The sequence below is a fragment of the Blennius ocellaris genome, assembly GCF_963422515.1.
Source record: "Blennius ocellaris genome assembly, chromosome: 14".
Taxonomy (NCBI): Eukaryota; Metazoa; Chordata; class Actinopteri; order Blenniiformes; family Blenniidae; genus Blennius; species Blennius ocellaris.
In genome coordinates, this window is record NC_137663.1 from 14,058,165 (window position 1) to 14,086,094 (window position 27,930).

Consider the following 27,930-nt stretch of genomic DNA (forward strand, 5'->3'; position numbering starts at 1 on the left):
TATGTATGTATGTATGTATGTATGTATGTATGTATGTATGTATGTATGTATGTATGTATGTATGTATGTATGTACGTATGTACGTATGTGCTTTGAATCTGACTCTACAGTTATGACTAGAAACCATTGTTATTTTTTCTCTTCATGTACAACAAAAAGGGATGTAAAGGGATGGAGCAGAGAGAAAAGCGATAGAGGAAGAGTTTATCTGTGTAATGGGCTGACGCAGGTGTTTGAATTGCAGCGACTTCTGTGCGAGGGCGTGCCCGGGCCGGGTGAGTAATTCTGATTGGCTGCCGCCCTGTGTGTCGGCGTGGCCGGTCCGGGGGAGAGGTTCTGATTGATGGTGACCCTGTGGGAGGGTGAGGAGTATTGAACCTGCTGGGGGCAGCCGTAGCAGTGGGTGGGTGAGTCACATCCTGCCACGGGCGAGGAGGAGAATAGAGGGGACGAGGGGACGGGAGAGGAGGAGAAGGAGCGGTGAAGGGGAGAGGAGGCGGGGGACATGAGAGGGCTGGTCTGGAGGCGCCACAGCAGCTCCTCATTGTTCCGACTCAGGCGCTTCTTCTCGGTGCTCTCTTTCTCCACAGACTCCTGAAGGTTTGAGTTCTCCTCCGACAGTTGCCTGATAGAAAAACACCAGAGATGTTGATGTTTGATTAAGCTATTTGGATGAGTGACTTTACGTTGCCACTACGTGGACATATCGAAATAATATCATCTAATTTGTTAGAATTTGAACAGAATTTTTAATTTCATGCTTTGGTAACACAGCATTTAAATATGAAATGTGGTCCAAATGTGTTAAAAATGACAGTCCTCTTATATAACACAGGGCCCACAGACCACCAGTTGTCCATGTTGAGCATAAACCATGTAATATACTGTTTTACACATTGTGTTGTCATTCATAATGGTTAACTCAACATTCAACCATAAATGAATCCTACAGAGCTGCAATAATGAAGCATTATGGGAAATGTATTTTCAGTTGCTCCCTTGTGGGGAGGAGTGGAATACATTCAAAGTAGCAAGTGTCCATTTACAAGATTCTAATCTTTGGTCAACCACTAACAGCCCAAAAAAGAGCAATGGGCTACACTTGATAAAAAAAATGGACTTAATCATGTAGTTTATAATTAAATGTTAAATTTTACCTGGACAGAGTTAAGTTCATTTCAATTCGTGCTTTCATGTCTTCATTCTGCTGCTGCAGAACCTGGACCTTCTCCTCCAGGAACACGTTCTTTTGGGCCTGCTCAAAGACAAAGTGGAACAAAAGCATAATCTTTCATTCACCACACACACTGACTCTCTGTTTTTGAGATGCTTGTGTGTATTTCTCAATGGACACATGTCAATGGACTGCAATGAACTGTGAACAGAATTCACGAGTTTCTAAAACATATTTTAAGATTGATAGGAGTTTTCCCACTACATTACGAATTAAGAACATATTCCCCAAATTTGTCTAACTTTTTCAAAAAACCTTCTAAAATTACCAAGTTTCCTGAATTAGAAGAGACATGTCCAAACGTTTTTATATCATATATAAAACTTTATAGACAGCGTTGCTACTCAATAAAGGAGAAGTACCGCACTGTAACTGTCATTTTCTGCATTCACTTCCTGTCTCACATGCCTTTAGTTCTGTATTTTTGGTCACCAGCTCCAATGGTTTTAAATGTACTTGGCACATGATCAGCACAAACTTCATGGTAAATAATTAGAAAGGGGGAAGTGCAGCTTTCATGTGTGGCCCATATTAAATAACATTTTTGTAACCTCCTGCAGGCCAAATAAAAATGAACATCGGGCTGGAGTTATTCTGTGGGCTGTAGTTTGGACTCCTTGGAATTAGAACACATGAGAAATGAGCTTTCAGCGTGTCAGTCTGGAATGAATAATTTTTTTTCCCTGCCCAGAGGTTTCTTCACTCTCTTCATTAGCTCCAGTTTGCTTGACATCTGATGACAAAATGATTGCTGGACAAGGAAGTGAGGTTCCTTTTGAAGTGAAGAATCCTCATTTGTCTCTATGACTACCACTGTACTGGAATCTCGGACAGCGTTCATGAACCAGTTGGAAAACATATTTCCCCGGAAAATTGTGCAACATCTTACAAGTGATTGCAAGTGATATTGTTACAAATTTTGGGAGTTTTTTGTGTGTGTATTTTTGACTAGCCTCCAACTCAATGCAACCTGTGTCCCAAAGAGAGATTGTGACTTAAATGTTGTGGCAAAGATGAAACAAAGATGGCTTATTTGAGCCTACCACTTTCTCCAGGTCAGAGATCTTCTTCTCTTGCTGATGTATTTGCTGGTTCTTCATTTCAACAACTTCCTTTAAGCTCTTCAGGTCCTGCTCAATGTGTTGGTACGGGGCTAAAGCATCCTACCATGAAAAAAAAAATCCAACAGGATTAAAGATAAAGACAAATTGATACTATGTGACCACATGGGATTGCAGTTGAGTGTTTTGTTTTTAACATCTGTATGTTTATGTCTTTACATAATTTACTCACAACTATCTGTTCATCTGTGCTCCTCCTCAAAGCTTCCTCAAAGCGCTTGGCTTTGTCTCTCAGACTTTGATTTTGAAACGTAAGAGTGTCCACTTGGTCCTAAATCAGACACAACATTTAAACACCAAATATTGTATCACAGATTTCTATTTATAAACCAGTTTTATTTGTTTTTTTTTGTTTTGAGTCATACCTGTAGAGAAAGTCTGAGTTTGTCAAAGTCCTCCTCCAGAAGCACCTTTTGTTGTTCATGAGCTTTTCTTAAATCTACAAACAGATTCAAGGGCACAAATTAAATTTTTTATTGCTTGAAGGAATTCCATGCTTCTGAGACTTGAATGAGCTCTGAATTTCTACCTCTCATAGTTCGGGCATGCTCCTCATGCAGTGTTGCCATGGTGATGTTATGCATGTCCCTTAGCTCCCGAATGGCGGCCTGATGGCTGACTGTCATCTCTTCGATCTGACACACCCATGTACACACAAAACAAACACAGTGAAGTTGTATAACGAGAAATCTGATTTTATACGGACCAAATCTCATCCCAAGATGCACTGCTCTCACCTGCTCCTGCTGCTGAGTCCTTATCTCCTCCATCTCAGAGCGATACTCTGCCTTGAGGTGCTCTGTCTCCGCTGAGTGGCACTTCCTCAGGCCTTCCTCCACGGCAGCCAGCTCAGCCTCCTGCTGCAGCTGGAGCTCCTGCAGTTCCCGCTCAAACGCCACTTCCAATGCAGTTTTTTCCCGTCGGAGTCTCTCCCAATGAACTGAGTTTGATGCTGTTTATAAAGTACATTGGATCATCGGATTATTATATTTTGCAGAATATCCTTGTAGTCTTGTGTGCTGTCATATCATGACTGCACAGACCGGTGTCGTATTCCCAATTTTAACCAGTATAACATTGAAGGCCGATGACTTTCCTTTCATATTTTTCTTGATAAGATGTTAGATGATTTATTTAGGCAAATAATTGTGTTTCTACTCACCCATTTCCTCTTGGATCTTCTGCATTTCCAAGGTCAGTCTTCTTTGATTTTCTTCTGTGGTTTTATTCTGAAGACAAACATTTTTTTTTACATTATTCTTGACAAAGCAGATGATCAAAGAATCCTCTTTACGATTCATTCTTTCTTGGATCTTAACAGTGTAACGGCCACTTACTCCAAATTATGTAGAAAAACAATCCTAAAATATTGCTTCAGGCATTTCTCAGTTTTAAGTTTTTTTCTCAACCCTGGTCACTGGTGACCCCATCCATCATGTTTTAGACATTTTCCAACACATTGGCACAAATGTAAATGGAGATTACCGATACTTTCTTTGAAAAAACAACTTTGCATTGCACGCATGTAAAACAAATCAACCCTGTATGCAAAAGAAGAGTGTATTTGAATGAATTTAAACTCTGTATTACCGATGCGGTTATTTCTATTATGACTTACAGTGTACAAGTGCTTGGGCAAGGGCTAGTGAGTAAAAAAACAAATGTATTGCTAATGGGGATGAGAACATATACATCAAATCCAACTATGTTCTATACCACTTTATCCACTTTCGGGTCACAAGGCACGGGAACCAATCACATGAACAATTTGTCTTTGGTTTCCTTTTTAAATTGTGAAGCACTTTGAGCTGTATTTTAAGGTGACTAATAAATGAAGTTATTATTATTGGTGTACCTCTATATTCTGAACAATGGCAGTTGTGTCTAAGTGAATCCAGCAGAGGGAGCTCAAACCAACTCAACTGGGGCTCTACTTACATCACTCTCATCTCTTATATCTGCACCTTGGGCCACAGCTCTCAGACAGTGACCGTAAAGAAACCAGACAGTCCCTCGGCAGTCTGGAAGGAGTCTTATAGCTGCAACACCTCAGCGGCTGAATCATTGTATCAGATACCGAGATGGATGAAACCAGCTTTGTGACACACTGGTCCACCTATTCCACAGTCACAATTTCCCTTGGTCATCATGCTCATTGACCATGCTGTGAATCCTACCTCAATGTGTTGAATACTGTATGTGTGCATGCTTTGAATCTGTGTCAGAAAACCAGCTCAGGCAGGAGATGCAAAGCTCTGAGGCTCTGTGCTGTAGATTTACCTGGGTTGCAACGTTCTTCCAATAGGATATTTCACAAGTACAAGAGGAAATAATTACACTTTTCACTCCTAATCACAATGTTTTTTTAGTGATTGTAAGTTAAATAAAACCTTGGTTGGTTTAATTATGGATTGTAGTGTTGTACATTTGCATCCCATTGCATTTATAATACAGTATCTGCACTGTGTTTATCAAGTTTGTGCTACCTTAAGGCAGTAATGCTGAGTAGAGATGATGAAAGCTTCAAGACCAAGGGAAGTCTTCCTCAGTTCATCCCTCAGAGCTTTTAGCTGCCTCTCCTGCTGTTCACAGCGTCCCTGAAGGCGCTGAACCTAAGTGACAAATAATGAAACAAAATGGAATATAACAGCGCACGCTCCAAGTGGTGCTGCAGATTTTTTTTATGTTTGTCAATAACTCACCTCCTCCTTTTGCTCATGCTTTTCCCTCTCCTCTGCTTGCCTCTCTCTCTCTTTCTCCTGGGCCTCCTCTTTCTCTCGTTGCAGGTACTCCTGTTGCTCTTGCTGGAGCTTCAGAGGGGCCATGTGGCGAGGGGAGCCCGAGGGAATAGACCCCCGTACTGTTGCTGCTGGGCGCTGTGCAGACTGGACTGTAGATTTAGAACAAAAAGCAACAACATAAAACAAACATTTGAAATATAATGTTTAAAGTACATGACCATTATAGGATGTCTTACATGTGTTATTAATTAGTCACGGGCTAACTCTGGGAAATATCTGGATTTAATAATGCAATTGATGAGGTTTAACTCAGAGGAGATCTGACCTGATCTATTGCTAATGACTGTTCACATGATAAATGACTTTAGGTTAATTGAATCTCTTCTACAGAAGCCCTGGGCTTGTGCTCAAGCTGGTGTTCCTCATGATGGACCATCAGTACTGATGAATGAGATTGTTATCAAATAATGATTGAGCTCAATCAATAATTGTCTACGGACTCTGCTGCAGTATGCACATGTGCTTGTATTATTTTCAATGTGTGCATGTGAAAACATTCTGTTACATGACAGTCATACAGCTTCATCCAGTGGTAATGGAGGCAATTTAAAGGACAGACAAAACAAGAACAAGTCATTTTTCCTTCAAGGGGCACAACCATTAACTTGGCACTGACACACAGGCAAGCCGATTAACCTCTGTGTGAGTCACCGTGTCAAGTAACGCAACCACACTGTCTACCAGACTATGGAGCTGCACCGCACAGCATCTAAAATCACAAATTTACCTTAAAATTCACACATGCTGACAAATTGGCCGGCCTGCATAAAAGGCGACACACGCACAAAACAAATGAAATCTCTGCGGTTTCAAATCACCTGCCTCAGACACATTATTCAGGCCTATTGAAGCATAAGAGAGTGGTCTCCATGACAACGCAAGGCTGGGCTTGGGGTGCGGGGTCTCAGGTAATGAGTGAAGAGTCAGTTAGATGGAGGTTGGGGGTGAAAGGGGGGATAAAATGAGGGGAGTGCTCTGGAGAGAAACCGAGAAGTGTTGAGAGGTAATGAATTCACTGAGGGGCAGGTCTGGTAGAGGACATGCTTGCATGTGTGTGAGCTAAATGTATAAGATCAACACATTTACTATTTTTGTTGTTGTAAAAATAGAAAAAATGAGAGCTAAAATAATTTTAGATACTGTTTTTCAAAATGTGCCAAATTACAAAAGCCAAATTTGAATTTCACATTCTTTAGTTCTAGTAAATAACATCTTTTTCAGGCACACACATGCAATCATGTAACAAGACATCTGTAGGTTCTACTTGAAAGGTTAGAGAGAGGAGAGTGAATACCAAATGAGCTTAAATGGGTGAGTGTGAAGGCAGCATACAGATGATTGTACAGGGCTTGAGGGAACGGGAAATAACGATGCAAGAAACAAAGAGAGGAAGGTGATGGCAGACTATGTGGAGAGTATAAACCTTAAGTGTGTGTCATTAAAGGTACTCAAGCTGAGGTATTCACGAGGTAGATGTCAGTCTCATTACAAAGCAGTGCTATTTTACTACTTCACTGTCCAGAGCAATTTCAAGTTGAAGCAACTCTCAGTATTCTCGAGCCTTGGCAAACAAAATAAAGCACTACATCGCAGAGAAGTGCAGAGAATAGATATGCTGTTGTTTTTTTATTAACTGTGTGGGAGAAGACAAGATCTTGGCTGAACAAATAAGTTGATGGAAGATAGCAGAGGTTCGGTTAGGAGAGTAAGGCCTGAGGAGATCTGCAGTCTCACAGGAAAGCTGCTTGACCGTTGCAAGGAAATAACACACACAGTATGTGTTTGTGAGAAAGATTTTCAGTGACTCAGAGAGTGATGTCCTTCATGTTCTAACCGGAGGAATTATCTGTTCCAGAAGAAAATCTATTTTGGTGTGCTGATGCCTCGATGCTGAGCTGGATATGGATGCTTTTATTTTAACAAAGAGGATGCTTGGCAGCGAGGACATTTTATTATTATTATTATTATTATTATTATTATTATTATTATATTTATTATTTTATTAGTTCCCAGATTCCTCCTGTTCCTGCACCCCTGACGCTCTCTCTAACCTCCTGTCTGATTAGCCAGTCTGAACGTTGCAATATGAAGCTGTTGGACACTCAGAGGGAGTATTTGAGGTGATCCAGAGAAAAGGCAGCTGCAGATCAAATGTAACTTCAACTTAAATGTTTATCATAAATGTGAAACTTGATTAAATTAAATTGCTGATAATGAATTACATACTTTCAATAATCTGCCTTTCTCAGTCAAAAAATAGTATCCAATCAAATCAGTAGTAAATAGTCTCTGCAAACAAACACCACAGATCAAAAACAAACATAAACTATTACAATATCCTAATATTAAATTTTTCAATTAATTATTCAAGAAGTTTTCTGTTGATTGAATTAAACTTCATTTGGTCCCAAACATAATTAGTTAAAGTAGTTTGTCTGAAGTCATTATTATATTGAATTGTCTGATTGATGTGTTTTTTTATTATTAAAAAAAAAAGACTTACCTGGGGATTGAGGTTTAGGAGGAACAACTGCCAGCCTCTTTGGTGAGGATGGGAGGGAACGTGTGACCTCTGAACTCTTCTGAAACTCCTTCCTGCCGACTGTTAGGAAACAAAAAACAGAAATGAGAGGGGGAAGGATCAGCTTTAAAAAAAAATTATAAAAAAATCTGAAAGCAACATTTGGAAGATTCATTATGTCAATGAAACTCCATCACATGTAGACTCAGGAGCATCATTTGTCCTCCATCTCTCTCTCTCTCTCTCTCTCTCTCTTTCCTTCCAGTTCCTTGCTGATTTTTCTCTTTTCCAAACTTTTTCTATCTCTCTGTTACACTTCTGCTTTCATCTCCAGCTATCTCCCCTCCTGCTGTGGAGTATAACTATGTCCCCCAGGACTGCGGGTCAAAGCGAAGCAGAGCATACCAGCTGAGATGTGCCCATCACCTCCTCGCTCTTTGTGGCATTACACACTTTGTAGTCAAGACATGCAACAATCGGGAACCCGAGAATATTTTATTAATGTTGTTTCTCACTTCTCACATATTTTCTCTTGTGTTTGAATCTGTTGCAGAATTGGGTAAGTGGGTGGGTGCAAGGCAAGTAACTGGATTTGAAACAATTAAGACGTGTTATGCAAATGCTAAAAAAGATTTACGAGAGGTGGAGAGGGAAGAGGGGTGTGGAGGGCAAAAAAAGGTGTTGTGCATCGGAAAATGTGAAAGAAGGGAATTTCCAAAGGTTAGCAAGGAGTCTGGAGTGAAGCAGAGAGCATCGTCGGGGAGAGAGGCCTTGAAAAAGAGCTAATTAGTTCTATTATGGGAGAGAAGCCTCTGATCCTGAACAAATCCCCATATAACCCTAGAGAGATACTTCAGGTCTGCAGAGACACTGTGCGTGTGTGTTTTCAATATGTGTTCACTGTGCATGATGCATCCATGCAAATGTGGCTCTCAGTGACTTATTACCACCACGCTGTCACATTACACCAGTGTTCTGGTTCAAACACCCAGCGGGACATCCATCCACCTTCTATCCCTGCTTCATTCAGACTGAGGTCACAGACAACACAGGTGGAAAGGAAAGGTACACCCCGGACCAATCACCAGTTATACTGCAGGGCTAACACAGAGAGACAGACAAGTCCCCCCCACCACCACCCATATAGTCACCTATTCACCTGAAAAGCAAGTATTTGAATTGTGGGTGGAAGACAGAAAAACCTCACACAGACGCACAGAAGGAGAACATGCAAACTCCACTCGACTTGACAGCTAACTAACCATGGCTCCACCGTGTTGCGCTGATGAGACTGTTAAATGATGCATGAGCTATTGACTTGTGGAAAATCAATATCATACTGCCATCACTTGTGTAGCTGTTTTAATTTTGCCTGCTGCATTTTCCACTGACACCTCTCTGTTGTGTTTTGTTTGTGCATGCTGTCATACGGCCTCGCTTACTGAAGGGGAACCTTCTCTTATGAACCTAAAATACCTTTTCACACCTTTCACCAAAAAGGCCATCAAATAATGTGTCTTTGTTGGGACTTGTGTGTAAAAATTATGAGTGGAGTCCCAACTTGGATTATATTCAGCCTATAACATTATCCTGGCTTGCTTTCACAAAATGAAAAAAACATTGTAAGAAAAACAGAATATGAGATGAGATGAGAAAGGTTGTGCGTCACTAGAAGTTTGACAAACATGTTCATTCATAATCAAGAGCTCTGATTTAAAATCACCTCAGGGCACACAGGGTTATACAAATGCCCTACATGTAATGACACTGTCTGCATCCATAATAGGCAATGAGATGAGAAACCTTTTTTTGCAACTGAGCTCACCACGGCATCATTGTTGGCCAAGTTGACTATTTTGTATTTGGATGTCTGATATTAGTGTGATGCTACAGAGCTTTTTATATTAAATCAATGTGTTGCAATGTAACTGTGTGTGATATGCACCACTGTTGGTATGCATCAATTATATCAGACTTGATCCAAGAAGTTCATCAGCATAAATTGACATGTGAGAAACAAAACATTTGCCTGCACTTATCCATGGTTTTATAATCAAATGGAGCATTTTGGAGTCTTCTTTTTTTTTATTTTTACCCTTGTTTTTGCTGGAGTGTGGTGAGATACTGCCTTCATGAGCGTACAGGCTCACTAAAATAAATGGCTGAAGCAGACACTTAGAAGTCACTTCCAGCCCCCTGTATCCCTAACGCAGCTTGAAATATTCTCTAAGTGATTTTCTAAATGAAGTCAAGTGCTCAAGTGTTATATTAGCGCCTTTCAGCAATTTTAAAAATTACTTTCAACAACCCCTGACAACAGGACCATGTGTAATGTTCTCATGATCAATATGTTTTAAATTGTACACAGTCTTGTCTTTGGAACTCACATATGTGAAAACAGCACGTGACAATTGTCCACAATCTCTTTCTGTGGTATAAATCATCCCTTCTACTCATATGTGCAGGGAAATGATTATTTTGCACTTTGCATACACTAAACTAGGATTTGGGGTGCACTTTTCAGTTTATTCTCCAAGTTGTGCCTTCAACTTTGACAGTGCCGAAAATGTACAAAGCCAAATCGGAGAAAATGCCATTTTTAGCTCCACAAAACAAACTCTGTTTGAAGACAACATGCTCTGTTTTCCACAATCTTCTGCTGACCTCCAGGGGAGCTCCTCGGCTGGGGTGGCAGGTAGCGTCGGGGCAGGGCCGGGGTGGAGGGAGGCTGCAGGCTGCGACATGGCGCCACTCTTTGCTGATCTGTCGGCGCAGTGCTGGTGGTCACTCTGTGAAGCGGAGGCTCTTCACTCACACTCAGACCTACAAAAAAAAAAAAAAAAAATGAAACACAAAACAATTTCATCTCTATGCTTACAGTCAGATAACCTTCAGAGGTCTCTTCTCACCATCTCTTTTTTTCTATCCGCAATCTTTTATTGCTTTCTTTCACCTCCAGTCTGATAGGGATGTGCGGTGGCCAAATTTAGGTTCACTGGAGTGAGAAATGGTTTGTAACCTCTGGGTCAAACTCTCATTCTTTCTTTTTCTAACCTGAAACATCACACTTATTGCACTAACACACACAGGCCCACACAGACCCACGCACGCACGCGTACAAACACACACAAGCAGACCCACATTTATTCTAAAGTGTTTATAGTGGGACACTTCTACCCAAGAAGATGGACCAATCATTGTTCATCCTCACCTTTATTACAGCTATAATCCCTCAAAAGACAAGTGGATGGTTTACACACCCGTGAGTACACTCTCGCTAGTCTCTCCCTCTCTGATCAATAACAATCTAATGGATTACCTGCACTTCTCCACCTCCTCTATGTCACAAATAAGGATGAACAATCTAACATAGCGCCTCTTGAAAGAAAGCTGTGAGCTGGTGATTAAGACATGAGCATGACTTGTATTTCTCCAAGTCCCTTTTAAAAATGATCATAAGTAAAAGAGGAGAAGCTTTGTTATTAACGTGGATTATTTTAGTTAGGAAATAATTAAAACTTCTTGGACATAAAAGTGCATAAATGAACCAAAATAAAGATGCAAAATACTGACAACATTGCTTTTGCAACAACAACAAGTCATGGTATCACTCCTGTCACAAAATTCAGTACTAGTTTAACAACCAACAATTACACGGAAAACATGGAAACATTAAAATGGGTGCATGTTTTTCTCACCTGCATTTACAAAAACAAACATGAGGTTATGTAAAGAGCAAGTCCAATCTAATGCATTTTTTATTGCAACCATTAAGAAATATCCTTATATAATTATTCATATGAGGAATACACACACACACACACACACACACACACACACACACACACACACACACACACACACACACACACACACACACACACACACACACACACACACACACACACACACACACACACACACACACACACACACACACACACACACACACACACATACACCCGCATCAGAGAGTGTGTGCTCTTGCATTTGTTTAACAAATGCAAGTTATAAAAATAACATCCTTCTTACATAGTGCAATAGAATAGAATAGAATAGAATATAGAGTGCGGTGTAATATTAATGACCATTTGATGTTTGCTGTCTGTATGCCCCAGGGGCAGAAACTGGTGGTGAGTGTGGTGAAGTGTTGTGGGATTTGATCGACCTGAGGTGCTGTCCAGCGGGAAGAAGGTCAAACAGGTGATGGACAGGATATAAAGAGTCTCCTGTGATTGTTGTAATATCCTGAATCAACAGGATCAGTGTATGTCAGAGGCAGAGGACAGCCAGTGCTTCAAGTGTAGCCAAAGGAAGTGAATGAAGTAGTTATAAAATATATACTTTTTAAGCATTTTCTGCATTTAAATCTATTCTAGGTTTTTTGTTTGTAACATTTGCTGTTAATATTTGTGAGCAAAATCTAAAAAAAGTGCATCCGTAATTAATAAGAAGTACATATTAAAACTGTTCATGTTGCTTTGTCATCACGTCGTTAGTGATTGTTGCTGTTGATGATGCTGCCAGAGCACCTCGGGAGAGAGAAGGGGGGGGGGGGGCTGGGTTTTGTTCAGTCAGGCTGCTTTCAGTATTTCCTCCTCATAAATCAGTTAAAATTCTAGGCAATGTCCAGGCCTGAAAACAAATCTGGAAAAATCCCTGTAACACTTTAAAGGAGCTTAACGAATCTCACGTTTGCCATCTGATATGGTATGTGCTAACATTCATGGCGGGGAGCTGCATTTGAAAATAAATATGAAAAAATGTTTAACTCATTCAAGATTTTGAACCAAGCACGTTGTGAGTGGTGCTCTATTGTTTAAGTTGGCGCAGTTCAACTTGCTGGTTAATGAACAGAAATAGACTTAATTTATTAAAGGTCAACGATGTTTAGACAAATTCCCACAGCACGGAGTGGCTCTACGTCAACAAAGATGTTGGGTTTTCAGAGCGTACGAAGCTGAGCACTCCGAGTGGTAAGACTCAGAATCATCAGCATACAGAAAATGAGCAAAAGGTTTTTTTTTTCATTATCAGTAAAAGAGGGCTGATATGCATCACTGATTGGCAAAGTGCCAGCCAATGATGGATAGCAGCATGAGAAGGAAGGAAGGAAGAGGCTGGCTGCTATAGATGAGGAGTAAGGAAACAAAAGGATGCAAAAAATAAAAGAGCTGTACAGGCCTAAATGAATGGTGCTACATTGAAGCCAGTGGCAAGCTTAGCATATTATGAAGACAGATGAGAAATTACACACAGAAATATTAAAAGGGGGCTGTGAAGAAGAAGAAACAGCTGAACAAAAGACAGCAGGTTTTTTCAGCTCAGCGGGAGGCTATTTTATTGGAGCAGCTTGTGCCTCATAGCAAAGCTAATACCAGCAGAATAATGCTGACATATATTATTTGGTCCTCAATGACTGAAGAGAAAACAGATATCCAAGCAACAACATTAAATTGAGCAAATGTGCATTCTTATAGTTTCTCAATGGCCCGAGAATATGCATTAAACCAGCTTTATTACTGGATATAATTTGAGATATGGTAGCAAAAATCTGACTTTCCTGTGTTTAATTTGACTGCAGCATTAACTACCATGTGTTTCAGCTAAGTCAGCACATGCTGCTGAAGAAACTCTCTTCCTGTCCTAAAGGAATTGATTTAAGTCCATTCAGGCCGCATTCAGCAAAAGCAGCACACATCCAGGTGCACAACACACTGAGACATGCACAGTAGAAATACAGTACGCATGCTGTACGCAGTGCTGATGTGCCAGAGAAATGGCTCCTATGAATCAAAACCCACACCCCCTGGGAAATAAGGGAATACTGCCAAGTGTATGGTACTTGCAAGAAAACAAAAGCACCTGAAAGAGATAGACTCACAGAGATATTTCATTTCCAGCTCGAATGGGAATTTTATTTATTTCTTGATTAACTCAAGTAACTAGCGAATCTTTCTAAAGTAAAAAAAACAAAAAAACAAAAAAAGATTTAGAATGGTAATAAACACTTCATTTTTAAGTGATGATCATTGATTAATGAAGTCAGTGTCGATTCTTTCTTGAAAATTATTAATGTAATATATTAGTTAAGAATATTATTAGCACTTCATCATTTGAAAGGCCTGGTATGAACTAAAATCCTCATAATGTAATGCTCCCTGATACTGAAAAAAATGAAAATCGAGCTCCACGTACCAAAATGTTTTGTACAGTGGTCATACTGAAAACACTATGAGTAATATGAGACACACAGTTGGTAGAAATTGAGAGAGTTTGTTAAGATAATTGGCTGCACAATAGAAAACTAATTAAAGATGTTAATTTAGATGACTATTTGAAGATTTTGAAGAGCTAAAATATTTGCATGAATACTTTAATAACCACAATCCAAAATTAATAGGGGTATAAACAACAGAAATGGTTTGATCTACTAAAGATAAATGTTATATTTTAAACAAACTGTGAGAGATGTCTATTCCGATTTACATTTTTTTAATGAGACTGCATGTTCTCCCAGTCACACGTCAAGTCTGTTCAGTGCTCTTCAGTGCAAAAGACAGTGCATATCATTGAGATTGAAGATTGTATTCACCAGAGCCTGTAATTTGTTCTGCATTTTAATTGTTGCTGCCTGTCATTTGCCTGGAGCTGGTTTTTAAAATGTTTGCATCTTGTCAATCACCAGTCAAAAGTGATTACCTCTTTCTGTGATCCTTTTCATGTTCCAGTTGCCTGCAATTTGCGCACATCATCATTATTTTGAATAAAAAGTATATTAGTTATTCGAGATAAAAATGCTGCTATGCTGCTATGTAGTGGTTCACATTCTCAATGCACAAGATTATTCCGCTTTTGAAGCGTCTCTGCATGTTCTCCCTGGGCATTTTCTCTGGGTACTGCTGCTGTCCTAATACATTTGTTAAAAGCAATTGGTGACTCCAACATGCTCGTTGTTGTGAATGGGCAAGGATGAAGTACCGGCACTGTCTTAAATGACACTGGCCTGAATATTACCAGAAAGTTATGTTCATATTCAGGTCACTTTTTATAGTGATATTCAAAGGTTGATTCACTGTGCAGAGATGAGAGGATAGCATCCATTTATGCACATTTCATGACAAAGATGTACCGTGAAACACCCCAGCAGATCCAAAAATGTGATATATACAAGGTTCCACCAAGCAGGACATGAGAGCAACAGAAAGCAGCAGCATGTAAAATATGACCCCAATATGAAACAAAGGTAAAAGCAAGTCTGACAGCAAAGTCAAATTTTATTCAAAGATGACCCTTAAAAACATGAAACCACAATCCTAGACTGACGTTATTTTTCACATATCTTTACGGAAAAAAGAAAAACTCTTTGAAAGCTGACTGACTGGAAATTAAAGTATGCAGTTGTGTTGTGTGACGTGTGAAAGTCAAGGTGAAGGCCGCGTACATACAACTCAAACTAATGGCCCTGCAGAGGACAAGGGCACTGGGCTAAAGGAAAGAGATTAGATGGTAACGCTGGAGCGGACAGTATCCGCCTCAGGCCATGTTTCCTCTCTTAGGACCCAGATGTCAAGAGATTAAAGCTTCACTCCAACTGAAAGGGCACTTGACTATTTTTCTTCTCATATATTCAAATGAAGGGTGATGCAGTTAGTGATAACTGACTGTTGACTGGAGCCAATACAACGACAATATTATGGTAAAATGGCAATTTTAAGGGCTCAAAGAATAATGTTAGCTTATATACTGTCTGATTAAAATACAAAACTATTATTAGGTGATAATTCTGATGAAAAGCCACAATAACAAAAGACTTGACAGCATGACTCCAAGTCCAGAGGCCTCAGCTCTTTGCAGTCTGCATAAAACACTCAATTTCACCCCACTCATTCAAAGAGTGAGTACATGCAGGTGCTACATGTATAGTCTCGGTTCAATGAGCTGATATAAAAGCAGTCATTAAACATCCTGATCCTGCTTGCAATTAAAGTCCAGCACCTGCATTTTCCAATCAGACATTTCAATGAGAGAAGGTTATTCAGCAGTGCAAAGTCACCAAAGCTTCTGGCATCATATTAAGCAGCTAGTTTAGGTCCTTGGAAAACAAAACATAGCCAATGGATGTTTAGAATAGAGAATACATATGTTAATTTAAGTCTTCAAAGCTTATATTCACAATTTTCCAGCCACAGGCACTAAATTTCTTATATATTTAGGCATTGGCACTTAAAATCCATAAGAAACTGTTACTTTCCATTTTTATTCAATCAGTATATTATTAAGGCTGAAATAAATAAACACACATAGACTTGTGGCACTAACTTCATGAGGGGCTTATTTTGGTCAACATGGCATTCAGAAAATTCTAACATTAACAACAAAGAAAACAAAACTGTAACTAATTATTATTACTAATTATTTGGCCAAAACCACATCTGAACCCAGAAATACATGTAAAAGGCTTTGTCTGCATGCCGCGGCCGACAAAGTAGGTTGGATCACAAATGTATAGTGTGTTCTGGATCAAACACTCTGTAATAATATTTATTATCGTATTTCCTCTCTTTTCAGCCTAAAACCAAATGTATTATTATTCTATTGTATTATTCCATTGTGATCGTACTTTGCAGTTATTGTTCTTCACCAACAATCTCCCCCACCAAAATAATATTTACAGATGTGAACTGTTATTTTAAGAGAGACAGCACTACATAAACTCAAAAAATTAATGTGACAAAGGATTTTGTTTCTCTTTTCATGTGTAAACTTTCAGGGAGAATTAAAAATCTATAAATTCTGCGAGAATGCTATGAGAATATGTCACACCAAGACCTATCATCTACTAGTTCTATTAAAAAGGCAAATACACACAATATTCAGTCTTCACTTGAGGTGTAAATGAAAGGCTGGTCCGAGCACAAACGGGTTTATCTGATTTTGATGCACCTGCCTGTGTCAGTCTGGACCATCAGTTAAGCTCATAAACTTCGATTAACAGGGAGATAGATGAAATGTGTTGGGAGGTTATCAGCTAATGAACAGGCCCATTGAGCTCATCCCCACTGCCACAGCTTCTACTGCTTCGATAAGCCTCTGCCATGTTAGTTTCCTCTCTCCTCAGCTATAGAATGGCAGCCATATCTAATTGGCCCATCTAATTTGCTGCTCCTTTTAGTGTGTGCTTGTGACCGTGTGCATACACGTTTGTGCATGACTGTGTGCGCGCATGCACCACAGAAACCATCTGTTCACAGTGAGCGAGCATGAGTCACACACCAGATCTGAGCCATGGCATCTGGGGCATGGCATCTTCTCCCCTCCCTGCACCGATTGCACCAAGCCTCTGCCTCTTTTACTGCCCCGTTTCCCTGCCACGTTCTGCCGTCCCTTCCTTTTTAGTCATTTTGACCGATTGCATTTGCTTTTTATCACTGCATCCTCCCTAAGCTTCTCAGTTCTTCCTTGCATTCATTTGATCACCGACACAAAAGACAGATAGGAGTGATAACGCTGTGTTTGTTTTGGCAGTTGAGTTTCCATCATGGAGTCAGTGTGACACAAAGCCAAAGGCTTCATCGGCATCCTTCTGCTGGCTTCTATGCAGCAGCATCTGCCAATCAAGGTGGAAATTACTGCACATCCTCCGGATACATTAGATGCCTGGATACTCTCTCTAATGCTTACTCACACTCCCATTCATGAGATGTCAGTGACTGGGCTAAGCATGGATTGCATTAATGGCTAATCAATACCCTTACAGCCCCCAAGACACTGGACTAGCACACAAATATTTGGATTTATACACGCAAACAGGTAAAAAGAATCAATTAGGACCATAACAAGATTAGCTGACCACGACTTTAGCTATTGTGGCATGTGAGTGTTCTCCCTGTAGAAACATGTGCACTCACTCACATCTACTGAAGTCCAGCCATGGAAATTATTGGCTTTTATTTCTCAAGCATTTTCAAATATAGGGTATGTTTTGCAGAATTCTACTTCCTGTAATAACAGTTTCATGTTTGTGGTTTCCACTGTAACAAAAATCAACAGAATCAGCGATCAGCTCTCTCCTACAGCCCACTCCATTTATTTTGTCCACACATGCCAAGACAATGCACACTGCATGCACACATAACCCCAGTAGGGTACAGAAACCCCAGGGATTTTACCCAAACCCACTTTACTGCAGCCTTGCAATCTGTTCCACATTATTGCTCCACTCCTTAATGATTTCTCCTGTCTGTGTGTTTTGCTTGCGGATCAATATGGAAAAAAGCAACTGAGCTTTCCATCTCTTCTCCCCGCACAAGCAGGTGCCGAGGCTGCTGCGGCTCCCCTGACATTCATGATGGAGGGATGTGTGAGGAACTCATCTGCCAGTCTGTCTTATCCTTCATGCAAATTGAAGTGCAGCGAAGGGGGCAAAGATCCCCGAGCAGAGCAGGAAAATCAGGTAAAGCAAACTATTCTCATTTACATGGGCCCAAATACATATAAATGTGCAAGCATGTGCAAAGAAACAGATTCAACAGAGACAGAGCCTTTGGAATCTTGGAACTGTTTACGAATGTCATTGCTGCTACTTAATATTTAAGCCATGAATTTCCATGATTCACAACATCACGCGACAAAAACATTCGCCACTTGGAAACAAAATTCAGCCTTATGCCTTCGGTTATATAATGAATTCAAGACAACCTAGTTATATGCAGCATCCATACTTTCACACTTGTAGTTGATTTATAGTTGCAACCTGTAGATGTATGAAAAGTCAATTTAGGTCCAGAAAAGACAAGCGCTTGCATGACTCCACCATTACCCCTAAGAAAGGCTAGATAAAAAGGCATCAGACAACCTGTTTAAATCTCATCAAGTGTTCACACAGCAGGAGAGACAGCTCGGGATCAACAGTCAAGCCCAGTTTAGTGTGGAAGGTTCAAATAGAGCAAAGAGTTCAAATACCTTACTGATAAAGGTCACAAGCACCATGCAGAGCTGAAAACGTTCCTGCTTCCCCTCCTGCCTTCCTTGCTGTCAAACACGCGCACGCACTCACACTCACACTGAAAAAAGAACATCAAAGACGTGTAATCTGTGCCTCTCATGTCTGTCATCATTGGTTCCATTTTGGTCCCACCGTGCTCAGAGCAGCAGCAGGCAGAGGAACACTCTGCTGCAGGCACTGCTTCTAAAAACTTCCAGTCCTCTTTGCTCTGCTGGCAGCTGTTCCCGACTTCAGCAAGTCTGCATGTACAGGTGCAATATTCAAGGAAAGTGGCTAAATTGGCCATGGACTCCCAATCTTCAGGCATACTAAAATAAATCTGCAAGCTATGATGGATAATAGACAATGTGCAAACAGATTAGCTCAGTTCTCTTGAGTTTGTTATGATTTAACAGATGCGAATAAAAGCAAGTAACCTTTTCAAAACTTATTCGATTGACTCATAATATAGGTATCTGTTACATTTTTGTAATTTAAGTGCTGCACAAATGAACATGTGTAAGGAAAAGGCAGATTCAAGGTAATTACTGATCATTATTTGTGTCAAAAGCCTCTCTTCAGTAATGGTTTTGTCAAAATAAGGAGAAAGAAGTCCATAAAAATCATGGTACAGGCATGAAAAAGATATGCACAGTCTTTTTAGACGTCGGGGATTTGTCTCTTTCTCAATCTTCTATAACGCCATCTAGTTTTTAAAAAAAAAAAAATTTCTAACCACTGGGAGGAAAAAAAAGATCAAAGAAAGTATGATGTGGAAAAAAAGAAGAAGGGGAACTCGGGAGAAGAAAGATGACATAACAAGGGGCCTGATGTGCATGCGAGTGGTGGTGCTTACGTCAACTGTAACTAGGAGAAGAAGAGCGAGCATTCCCTATGTAGGTCACATCCAACACACAGCCAGCTACCGCAAAATTCAGCCAACTACCCGACTATCCTGCCAAGCGATGTCTGCAATCACAACCGTAACATCTCTCAGTTCTGTAACGAGGGCGATGAAAATGAAAACGCTTTGGTTCAGTCAGAAGCAACGCAGAGAGACGTCCTCTGGTGTCTCTGCTAGTGCTGACAGAACCTGCAGCACAGACCTAGTTAGGAGCCTGTTAAATTACTGATGAGTTTGGGGACTGACATTGTGCGCTCTGTTATTTTTACATACTTTTCAGGGAAGAAAGTGGTTGCTCGATTGGGACGTTTTGTGAGTCATGCACCTTATAGCAGTGAATCTGTCTGTAATATTACCCTAACTTTGTTTTGTTTTTTTTTTAATAATTTTTCACTGTGAACAATGACACAATTTTCTAAATGCTGATTTTTGTGCCCTTTTTGAGACGGGTGATTCTTGTATGTATACAATCAGTTATATATAACTATATACGATCTATATACCACCTAACTCATTATACGTCTATTCAATTTGTACCTGGATCTCTTGCGAGAACTGTCTCTTATGGTTTCCAGATGTGTTCAAGTCAAATAACACCTCTGCAGTTGTTAATCACAGGGAACATGTGCCTGAGTGAAGAATAAGCTGTATAAGTGGGGAGGAGTTCAGACAGAGCGAAAGCAAACTGTAACATAATGAATGTGGGAGGGAAATGTGGGAGGGGGCTGTTTATGCAAACTACATCCATGAGGGGAATACATAAAAGAAGGTGATAAAAGCAGATTACTGCTTATATTCATGCACATACTATAGTGTGGTCAAAAAAATGGGAGCTTGAAAGAGGAAAACAACAGATATCTATTGATAGGCTGCGTACAAAATGAATTAAACTTCCTTGTAAATAGAAAATAAATTGTTTTGGAGAAGTCATGTCTCTATGATGGTAAAAACTGTTTCGATGTGAGTGGACTCACGGTGACCTGTCCTGCAGGGGTCACTCTGCGTGCTGTCTGCAGAGTGAGCTGAGGAGACGGACGAGACGCTGGAGCTCCTGACGAAGCCGAAGGCTGCCAGGCGGCCTGCGGGGAGACGGCTGGAGCCCAATCCTGGAGTCCGGAGGCCCGACTGACTCACTTTGGGAAGCAGAGACCTGGAGGTTGAACTCTGAGCCTGGCCTGGGGCCACGGCAGCAGGTTGAGGAGCAGAGGGATGCTTGATGAAAACCTGGTCATCTGAAAAACATGAAAACTGCATTTCAACACATCCTGGTTACAAATAACAATTACACGACTTCGGTTTGAGCTGCAACATGTTAGAGTAGGTATGTCCTTATGCATAGGCACTAAAACACTGGGCGAGTCTGTGTGTTTCAGTTATTAAACTAAATTCATGCCAAACACTCAGCATCTCTGTGATGTTTACATCCCTTCGTGAATCATTCATCATCCTGTGTTGACTATGCTCTCAACATACAGCAGGAAGTTCTCTGTGTTATGGCTACAGCTGCTACTGTAAGCAAATCAAATAAGGACGCACACGACAACCTGGGAACAGCTGTGTTTGGCTCTGGCCACACTTGCACACTGGGCATGTGGCCAGCAGTTTGTCTCATGCCAACACTGTAATGGCATTCAATAAAACGCTCACTGTTTAGGACATGTTATAAAACCTGTCGTACGTACACTGTGTCTCTAGGTCATCTGATTACATTATCAATAACTACTACTAACTAATAATATGTAGTTACGCAGAAACTCTTAAAGCTGTGGTATTGCAACTTCAGTTTCCACATTTTAAAAGTGTGGCGTGTGAGATTTAACCACCTTAATTTTTTTTTTTTTTTTTTTTGGAGGCATCTGCAATTTCAACAGCATATAGTGGGTCCAAGATATAAGAGGCTCATTTAAAATGTGATTATTCTTGGTCACATATAATTATAGTACATGAACGTAAACTAAGAATTAAAAACCTCAAATGAGTCTGAAATAAAATGTGGGATTAAAATAGATAAAACATTCTGACAAAAAAAGAACGAATGAAAGGGGAATCAAAATGAAAAAGTGGGGATATGAAAGTAATCATAGCTCAATAGTGGCAGCTATTGTCCCAGTGTGATGGGTTGAAGTTGTCCTTCACTCTACTCTGTGGCTTCCAAAAGCAAAGCAGTTGAAATGTGCAGGCATGACTGACAAAGACACACACACACGCTGGGTAATGGGCAAATGCTCAGGCCCTTGGATAAAAGCCCCATCCTGACGAACCCCAGCCTGCACTATAGGGTCTCCATCATGGGCAGAAGGAGAGCATTATCCCCTGCTGATTGCAGAGATAAGGTGGACAGACCTCCTTTCCCCTCCATTTGGCACAGCAAGCTGGTTGCTACAGTGCATACTATGGAGGAAACACCACATCAGGGACAAAAGCGAAAGAAAAAAAGAAAAGGAAAACTTTTGAGTGGCTGAATGCAAGCTGTGCTGATAGAGGAACAAAAAAGGGGGCAAGTGAGAAGATGAAATAATCTCCAGTATACGTCCACTTCAGCATCATCGGTGCTAAGATTCACATGGATCCCCTCCTTCTACCAGGCTCTGGCTCACTTCTTTGCAGTCTGTTTATTAGACGAGAGGTGGCTCTGCTCAAGTGAGAAGGTCAGGATCATTAAAGATAAATGTCCTCATTTCAATCTTGCTCCTCCCACCCTCGCATCGCACACTATTGGCCCTTTGAGGGACGACAGGAAGAAGTAGGTCTCATAAACATTCACTTTACCTTTAATGCAATGGCAATGGCATAGACTAGTGCTGGGTGAAAATACACATGCAGTGCTAAAATATAAAAGGAACAAGGAGAATCGAGAGAAGGAAGAACATGCAAACACCACACAGAAAGGTCTCACTGAGCATTTAAACTCAGACACTCCTGATTTGAGTCGATAATACCAACCATTCCTCAATGTTGAACAAAACACCCACGAAACCACATTTCATCTGATAAAGAGTCTCTTGTTAATGCTTATGTTTGAGAGTGCTTCATGGTTGTGGTGGCCACATGTTCAATTGCCCTTGAGCCATGCTTCAAGTGGTTTCAAGGACATTCTAACCTTTTGTAAACCAGGAAAGTTACTGTGACAGGCATCTGGAATAAGTACTCCAATGATCAACCAGTTTTAATCATTAGCCCAAGGTGAGGTGCGACAACCTGCCTGGATTTTCCTATGCAAAGCATTAAATTGCATGTTATTAAATATATTACTCAGGTGAATTGCAATCTCTGCAGCAGCTCTACCAGAACAAAGAATGGGTTTCAAGAAAGAATGGGGGGGTTTGACATGCAGAAGTTGCCATAAATCGAAAACAAATATTGTGTGTGACTTGTCACATCACATAAGTGGATGACGCTCATTATAAAAACCATAGAGGATTTCAAATCAGCACAGTAATTATCAGAGTCATTACAGCAAGGTGACAGTTATACAAGAGCTACACAGTGTAGTGCTTGAGCAGGTTTATGTAAAGCAGATTCTCCTTCACAAAAGGCTCTAAAGTGGGAGATTAAAAGAGTTGTAAACTCGAAGGAAAATAAAGAGACATTCTTTGGATTTGTGAGAACATAGAAGACTAAACAAAAGTGGAAAAATCAACAGAAAAATCCCTTAATAACACAATGCTTATACAAAGTAAAAACATCAGCACACACAATGCTGACCAATGCAAAACATATGCAGTCATTCTGTATTTTTCAGGAAGTGTTTATCTGTGCAGTGAGTAATACCAAGCATGATTCTGGCAGGAAGATACTGACATGACTTCAGCACTAATTGGCTTGCACTTCAAAGCAGTAAGTTCCCAGAGGGCCCAGCAGCATGGAGATACTCTGAATATGTATTAACAGGGATTATGATAAGAAAGCCTGGCACATCATAACATTACGCCGATCACTTCTGTATGTGCAGTTTTTGAGTCCTGTGTGTGAGTGTGTGTCTATATGAATGCACACATGCATGTCTCTGTATGCCCATGTGTCTCTCTCTTTCGCTCTCTCTCTCTCTCTCTCTCTCTCTCCAAATTCACTGTGCCTGGGCAATCACACTGATAGGGAGAGCAGATCAAATATGTATGGATGCAGTAAATGCCACATCCTTCCCGCAGTCTACCGTGTGATGAGAAAATTCCATACTTTGATATTCCATTGAGGAGATAGCTGAATGATCTGGATTAAAAATCTGCTGTGTGTGAAGAGAAAACGTGAGCAGGCCATTACTTATTTATTTTTTTGTTTTTGTAGAAGGCAGAACTCTGGAGCAGAGCAAGTCCCTTCAGAGTCTTTCTTAAAGTCATCCAATCAGATCTGACAAAGACGAATCTCAGAGAATGCATCTTAATGAGTATGCCTTCATCACAGGCCATGTTTTGTGGGGGAAAGATCCCATAACTGCATGTTCGGATGCTGAAACATAAGGCTGTAGTACAGTTTGTCAAATTTTGGAAACCAAAAAATACTGTAGCTGAAACGCTATCTCCACTGTCTTACTACTCCCTAACTGTTGTGTAACAACTATGGTGCAATTTCTTTGTATAAAGTGTCCGTGTTGCAAGCGATTGTCAAATCAACTGTGCCTCTGCACTGCAAACATTGATCCACTCAGTCACAGCTGACTGATTGGCTGGAGGGGTAAATATTCAGTCTGTTCCCCATGTCTCAACGAGCTACACACCCTTGTTTAGATTTCTGTGTAAATGTAGAGACGATTGTGATTGACTGAAATGAGGTAAAGTAAATGGCTGCATTTTGTTATTAGATTACTGGAGTATTCATGTTCTCCATGCTTACATCCCATTGTTTTTGACTTGTATATTGTAAATAGCGTTTTTTTTTTCTCACCAAAACACCAAGCTACAAATTTCACATTTCAACAGTTGCAGCTTGGGATTCGTATCGTACATACCCGTAAACACACTGTGAGTGAACATACCTGTGTTATCTTGGCTTTTATGAGTGGTTGCTGGGCTGACAGGTTGGACAGGCTGGCTGAAGACAAGTGTAGCTTTTTGACCTTGACTAGGTCCTCTGGCTTTTGTTGAACCTGTGGTGGTCCTGGTGACAGCTCCGAGGCCCAGGCGCAAACCTCTCCCAGAGCGTAAGAGACTGCCGCTCCCTCCTGCCTGAGCAGCCGTCCTGCTCTCCAGCGCATCTTCACCAGAGCCACTCTTAAAACTAATAGATCTCCCCACCTGGAAAATCAGTCATTGAAGTAACTTAAAAGCGCCTTAAAATGGGTTTTTGATGGCAGACGACAGACCATCTAAGTCTAAAATGTATGTATTAAAAAATGGCAAAAATACTGTTTTTTTAAATTGTTTTTTTAAATTGTTTTCTACATTGTTTTGCGATTGACCTGTATACAACATATACAGTATACATATTGGAATGTTTGCGTTCATTTTTCATATAGGTTGTGTCTACAAGCAAAGTCTCGGCACCACAAGGCTTAATTTTAAACAAATATTTAATGCACCATTCTGATTGTTTGCAAAAGAGAGTCTTTGATAACCAGCACTGGTTTTCCTCAGATCTCTTGTTTCTTATTATGACCAAAAGCAATAAACAATCTGATGAAATATGGAGCACAGTAATTCAGAATGAATTACCACTTGAAGAAAATGTATCCCTAATGCAGAGAGCCAGTGTGCTATATATGTAAACTGCTCAGTAATGTTGTATATCTATAGAACCATTGTATGCAAAACAAAGTGCTATCATACATACAATGTCATATACACTGTTGAGATTTGTCTTTCTGCTGTGGGCTTTGCACTTCTGCAGGCATTAAATATTTATTTACACATTTTCTGTGATTGATGGCATTTGAACATGTACATCAAATGGAGCTGTTTAATCAGAATCAATAAGGAATGATTTTAACGTGATAATGAGCAGCTCTTCTGAGAGTGTGAATAATAAGCAGAATATTAATTAATCAATTATACATGGCTACTGGTAAAATTTATGGACAGGAGCCAGAGAAGTTCACATAGAATGTCAGAGGAAGACGTTTGTTTTAGTACCTGTTATCCATACATGGGCTACTGTATACAGCTTTTATCATCTGTTCATATGTAGGTGCAGTTAATTTTGTGGCGATAAAATGTAGCAGTGTGATTTTATTTTTCAGAAAAATCAGAAATCTCTGCAAAAGATTTCAAATCCAAAACTTTGAAAATGACGTTTTATGGTAAAATACTCACCTCAGAAGGCGGCCCGTAGAAGTTGTCTGCTTTGCTGCCCAGTTTTGGCGGCGCTGTATGGCTGTGTGTATGTGCAGAGGGGGCAGTGTTTGTGTGCCCAGGTGCCCTGGTATTCCTGCTCAGCAGTCCAGGTGGGAAAAGGTTTGTCTGCATCTCTTGCTGGTACTTGTCATAGAGCAAATTAGAGGCACTAAGAACAGGGGCTCCTCTGGTTTCTGGTTCAGACTTGGGGGAGTCTTTTGGCGTGTCTTTGAGAGAAGCGGGTGTTTGGCTGTTTGTGTAGGTTGAGAGCCTCGATGGAAGGGAAGATACCTGATAAGGACCATCAGAAGCTTGTGGTTTAAACTGAGGATTCTTTCTGACATAAGTAATGATTTTGGGGCGAACTCCTTTAGGTTTGAGTTTAGGTGATGGCGAGCTCTCCCTTGGGGAGCTATGGTTTGAGTTGGGGGAACTCTGCTGTTTGTTTAGAGGCGCTTTGGGGATTCCACTTGTGCTTATGTTAGTTTTGACTGGCGCTCTCAAGCAACTGTTGCCATAGCCCTGAGCTGGTGATGGTACCGCAGGACTGTATCCTGTTGGGATGTGTCTAACCACTCCAGGGACGTTCCTGGAAACGAGGTACATAGAGGGTTGCTTACGTGGTGAGCCCTGGAGCGTCCTGAGAGGGGAGTGGGGAGGGGTAGATGACCTGGATTCAACCCCAGTCCGGTTGGGACTAGAGCAGTTTCTCCTGTATGTGAGCTGAGTCTGGGGTCTCTTCTCGACAGTGGAAGGGCTCAAAGGGCAAGAGCTATGTCGAGATATTGCTGCTGGCTGCATTTCCCTTGGCGGAGCCTCACTCTGTGATGCCTGGTTGGGCTGTCTAAGATGAAAGGCTCCCGCTGTGTTGTACAAGTGGGAGAAATCTGAGGGTTCACGTAAGGATGATCTTGAAAACTTTCTGCTTGCTCCATTACTGTGTGACTCCACAGTGGGTTTGATGGAAATGGGCTGCCCTGTCTCATTTTGTTGAGTATTGGACTCTGGTAAGCTCCTTGCTCTTCCCATCTCCGTCTGACAGAGAGGTCTGACAAGCTGTTGTCGTCTCGGTGGCAGCACCCTCTCCTCAAATCCAGTCCTCCTCCTTTGGCCAAACCCCCCATCAGAGGAAAGTCCATTCTTATGATGCCTTCCTTCCTCATGTGTTTGATCCTGGCTGCTGTACTGGAAATAGCTGTGTTTATCCTGAGGATGCATTGGTGGGGAGATCGGATTGGCATCTACAGGAGTTGCCTTTCCTCTGCTTTGAGCTGAGGTAGTGTTGTTGGTATTTTGATAAGGGTTGCTTTTAGAGTTGGACAGAGATACAAAAAATGCGCCTCCGCTGCTATTGAGAGCACTCGACAGGCTTCCACTGAGTGCAGCGGCTGACAGGCTGGAGACAAACACATTTGTCTCAGATTTGGACTCCTTCAGACCTGCCTTGCGCCTCTCCCTCCCTGACCTGGTGTCCTTGTTCTCTATTGAGCCTGTCACACATGTGTCTAGCTCTTCACTGCTATGACAGGCAACTCTTTTCTGCACCTCTCTATCTCGATGTGTCCTGCTGTCCACTTTGTTGCTGTCATTGTCATTTCTCCTTGCGCCAGTGGAAGCAGAGCTGGCAGTTGAACTCGAGGATATAGACATGGGACCCTCATCTTTTCCATCTCGCAAGCTTCCTCCATCATCCTCATCTTCATTTTCTTCTTGATCCCTCTCACCCAAGAATGTATGTATCTCTGGACAATCCACAAGCTCGAAGTCTCTAAGCTCAGGCTGAATACATTGCTGCTCTGAACCCCAGATCACTAACTTTTCTGGGGATTCAGTCTGTGAGACCAACGGAGGAATGGAGCTTGAACTGTACCCTGTGCCCTCACCAACTGAAGATAATTGATTAGCATTATCATCCCCTGACTGTGTGAACAGGATCTGGGATTTCTGCCCAATCTTTTCTCCTCTGTCAACATTAACTCTCAGACCCTGAAAACTGCTTGGAAAACTCATGGTGGATAGATGCTTCAGGCAGAATCAGAAACTTCTCCAGGGTGTTGAAGCCATTTACAGTTACAAAAGTTGCTTCCTTCTCTGTC

At 40.9% G+C, this 27,930-nt stretch overlaps 1 protein-coding gene across 1 annotated transcript; it reads right to left on the bottom strand.

Moving 5' to 3' along the window:
- Nucleotides 1-204: 204 nt before the first annotated feature.
- On the bottom strand, nucleotides 205-27,844 carry mtus2a (microtubule associated tumor suppressor candidate 2a; the record flags this gene model as incomplete). Its single annotated transcript, XM_080508980.1, has 15 exons — nucleotides 205-625; nucleotides 1,158-1,258; nucleotides 2,278-2,397; nucleotides 2,528-2,626; nucleotides 2,721-2,794; nucleotides 2,885-2,990; nucleotides 3,093-3,307; nucleotides 3,518-3,584; nucleotides 4,842-4,967; nucleotides 5,058-5,245; nucleotides 7,660-7,758; nucleotides 10,342-10,500; nucleotides 20,543-20,800; nucleotides 24,541-24,799; nucleotides 25,814-27,844. The coding sequence occupies 15 exons, from the start codon at nucleotides 27,842-27,844 to the stop codon at nucleotides 205-207; spliced, it is 4,323 nt and encodes a 1,440-aa protein (XP_080365106.1).
- Between the last annotated feature and the right edge of the window lie 86 nt (nucleotides 27,845-27,930).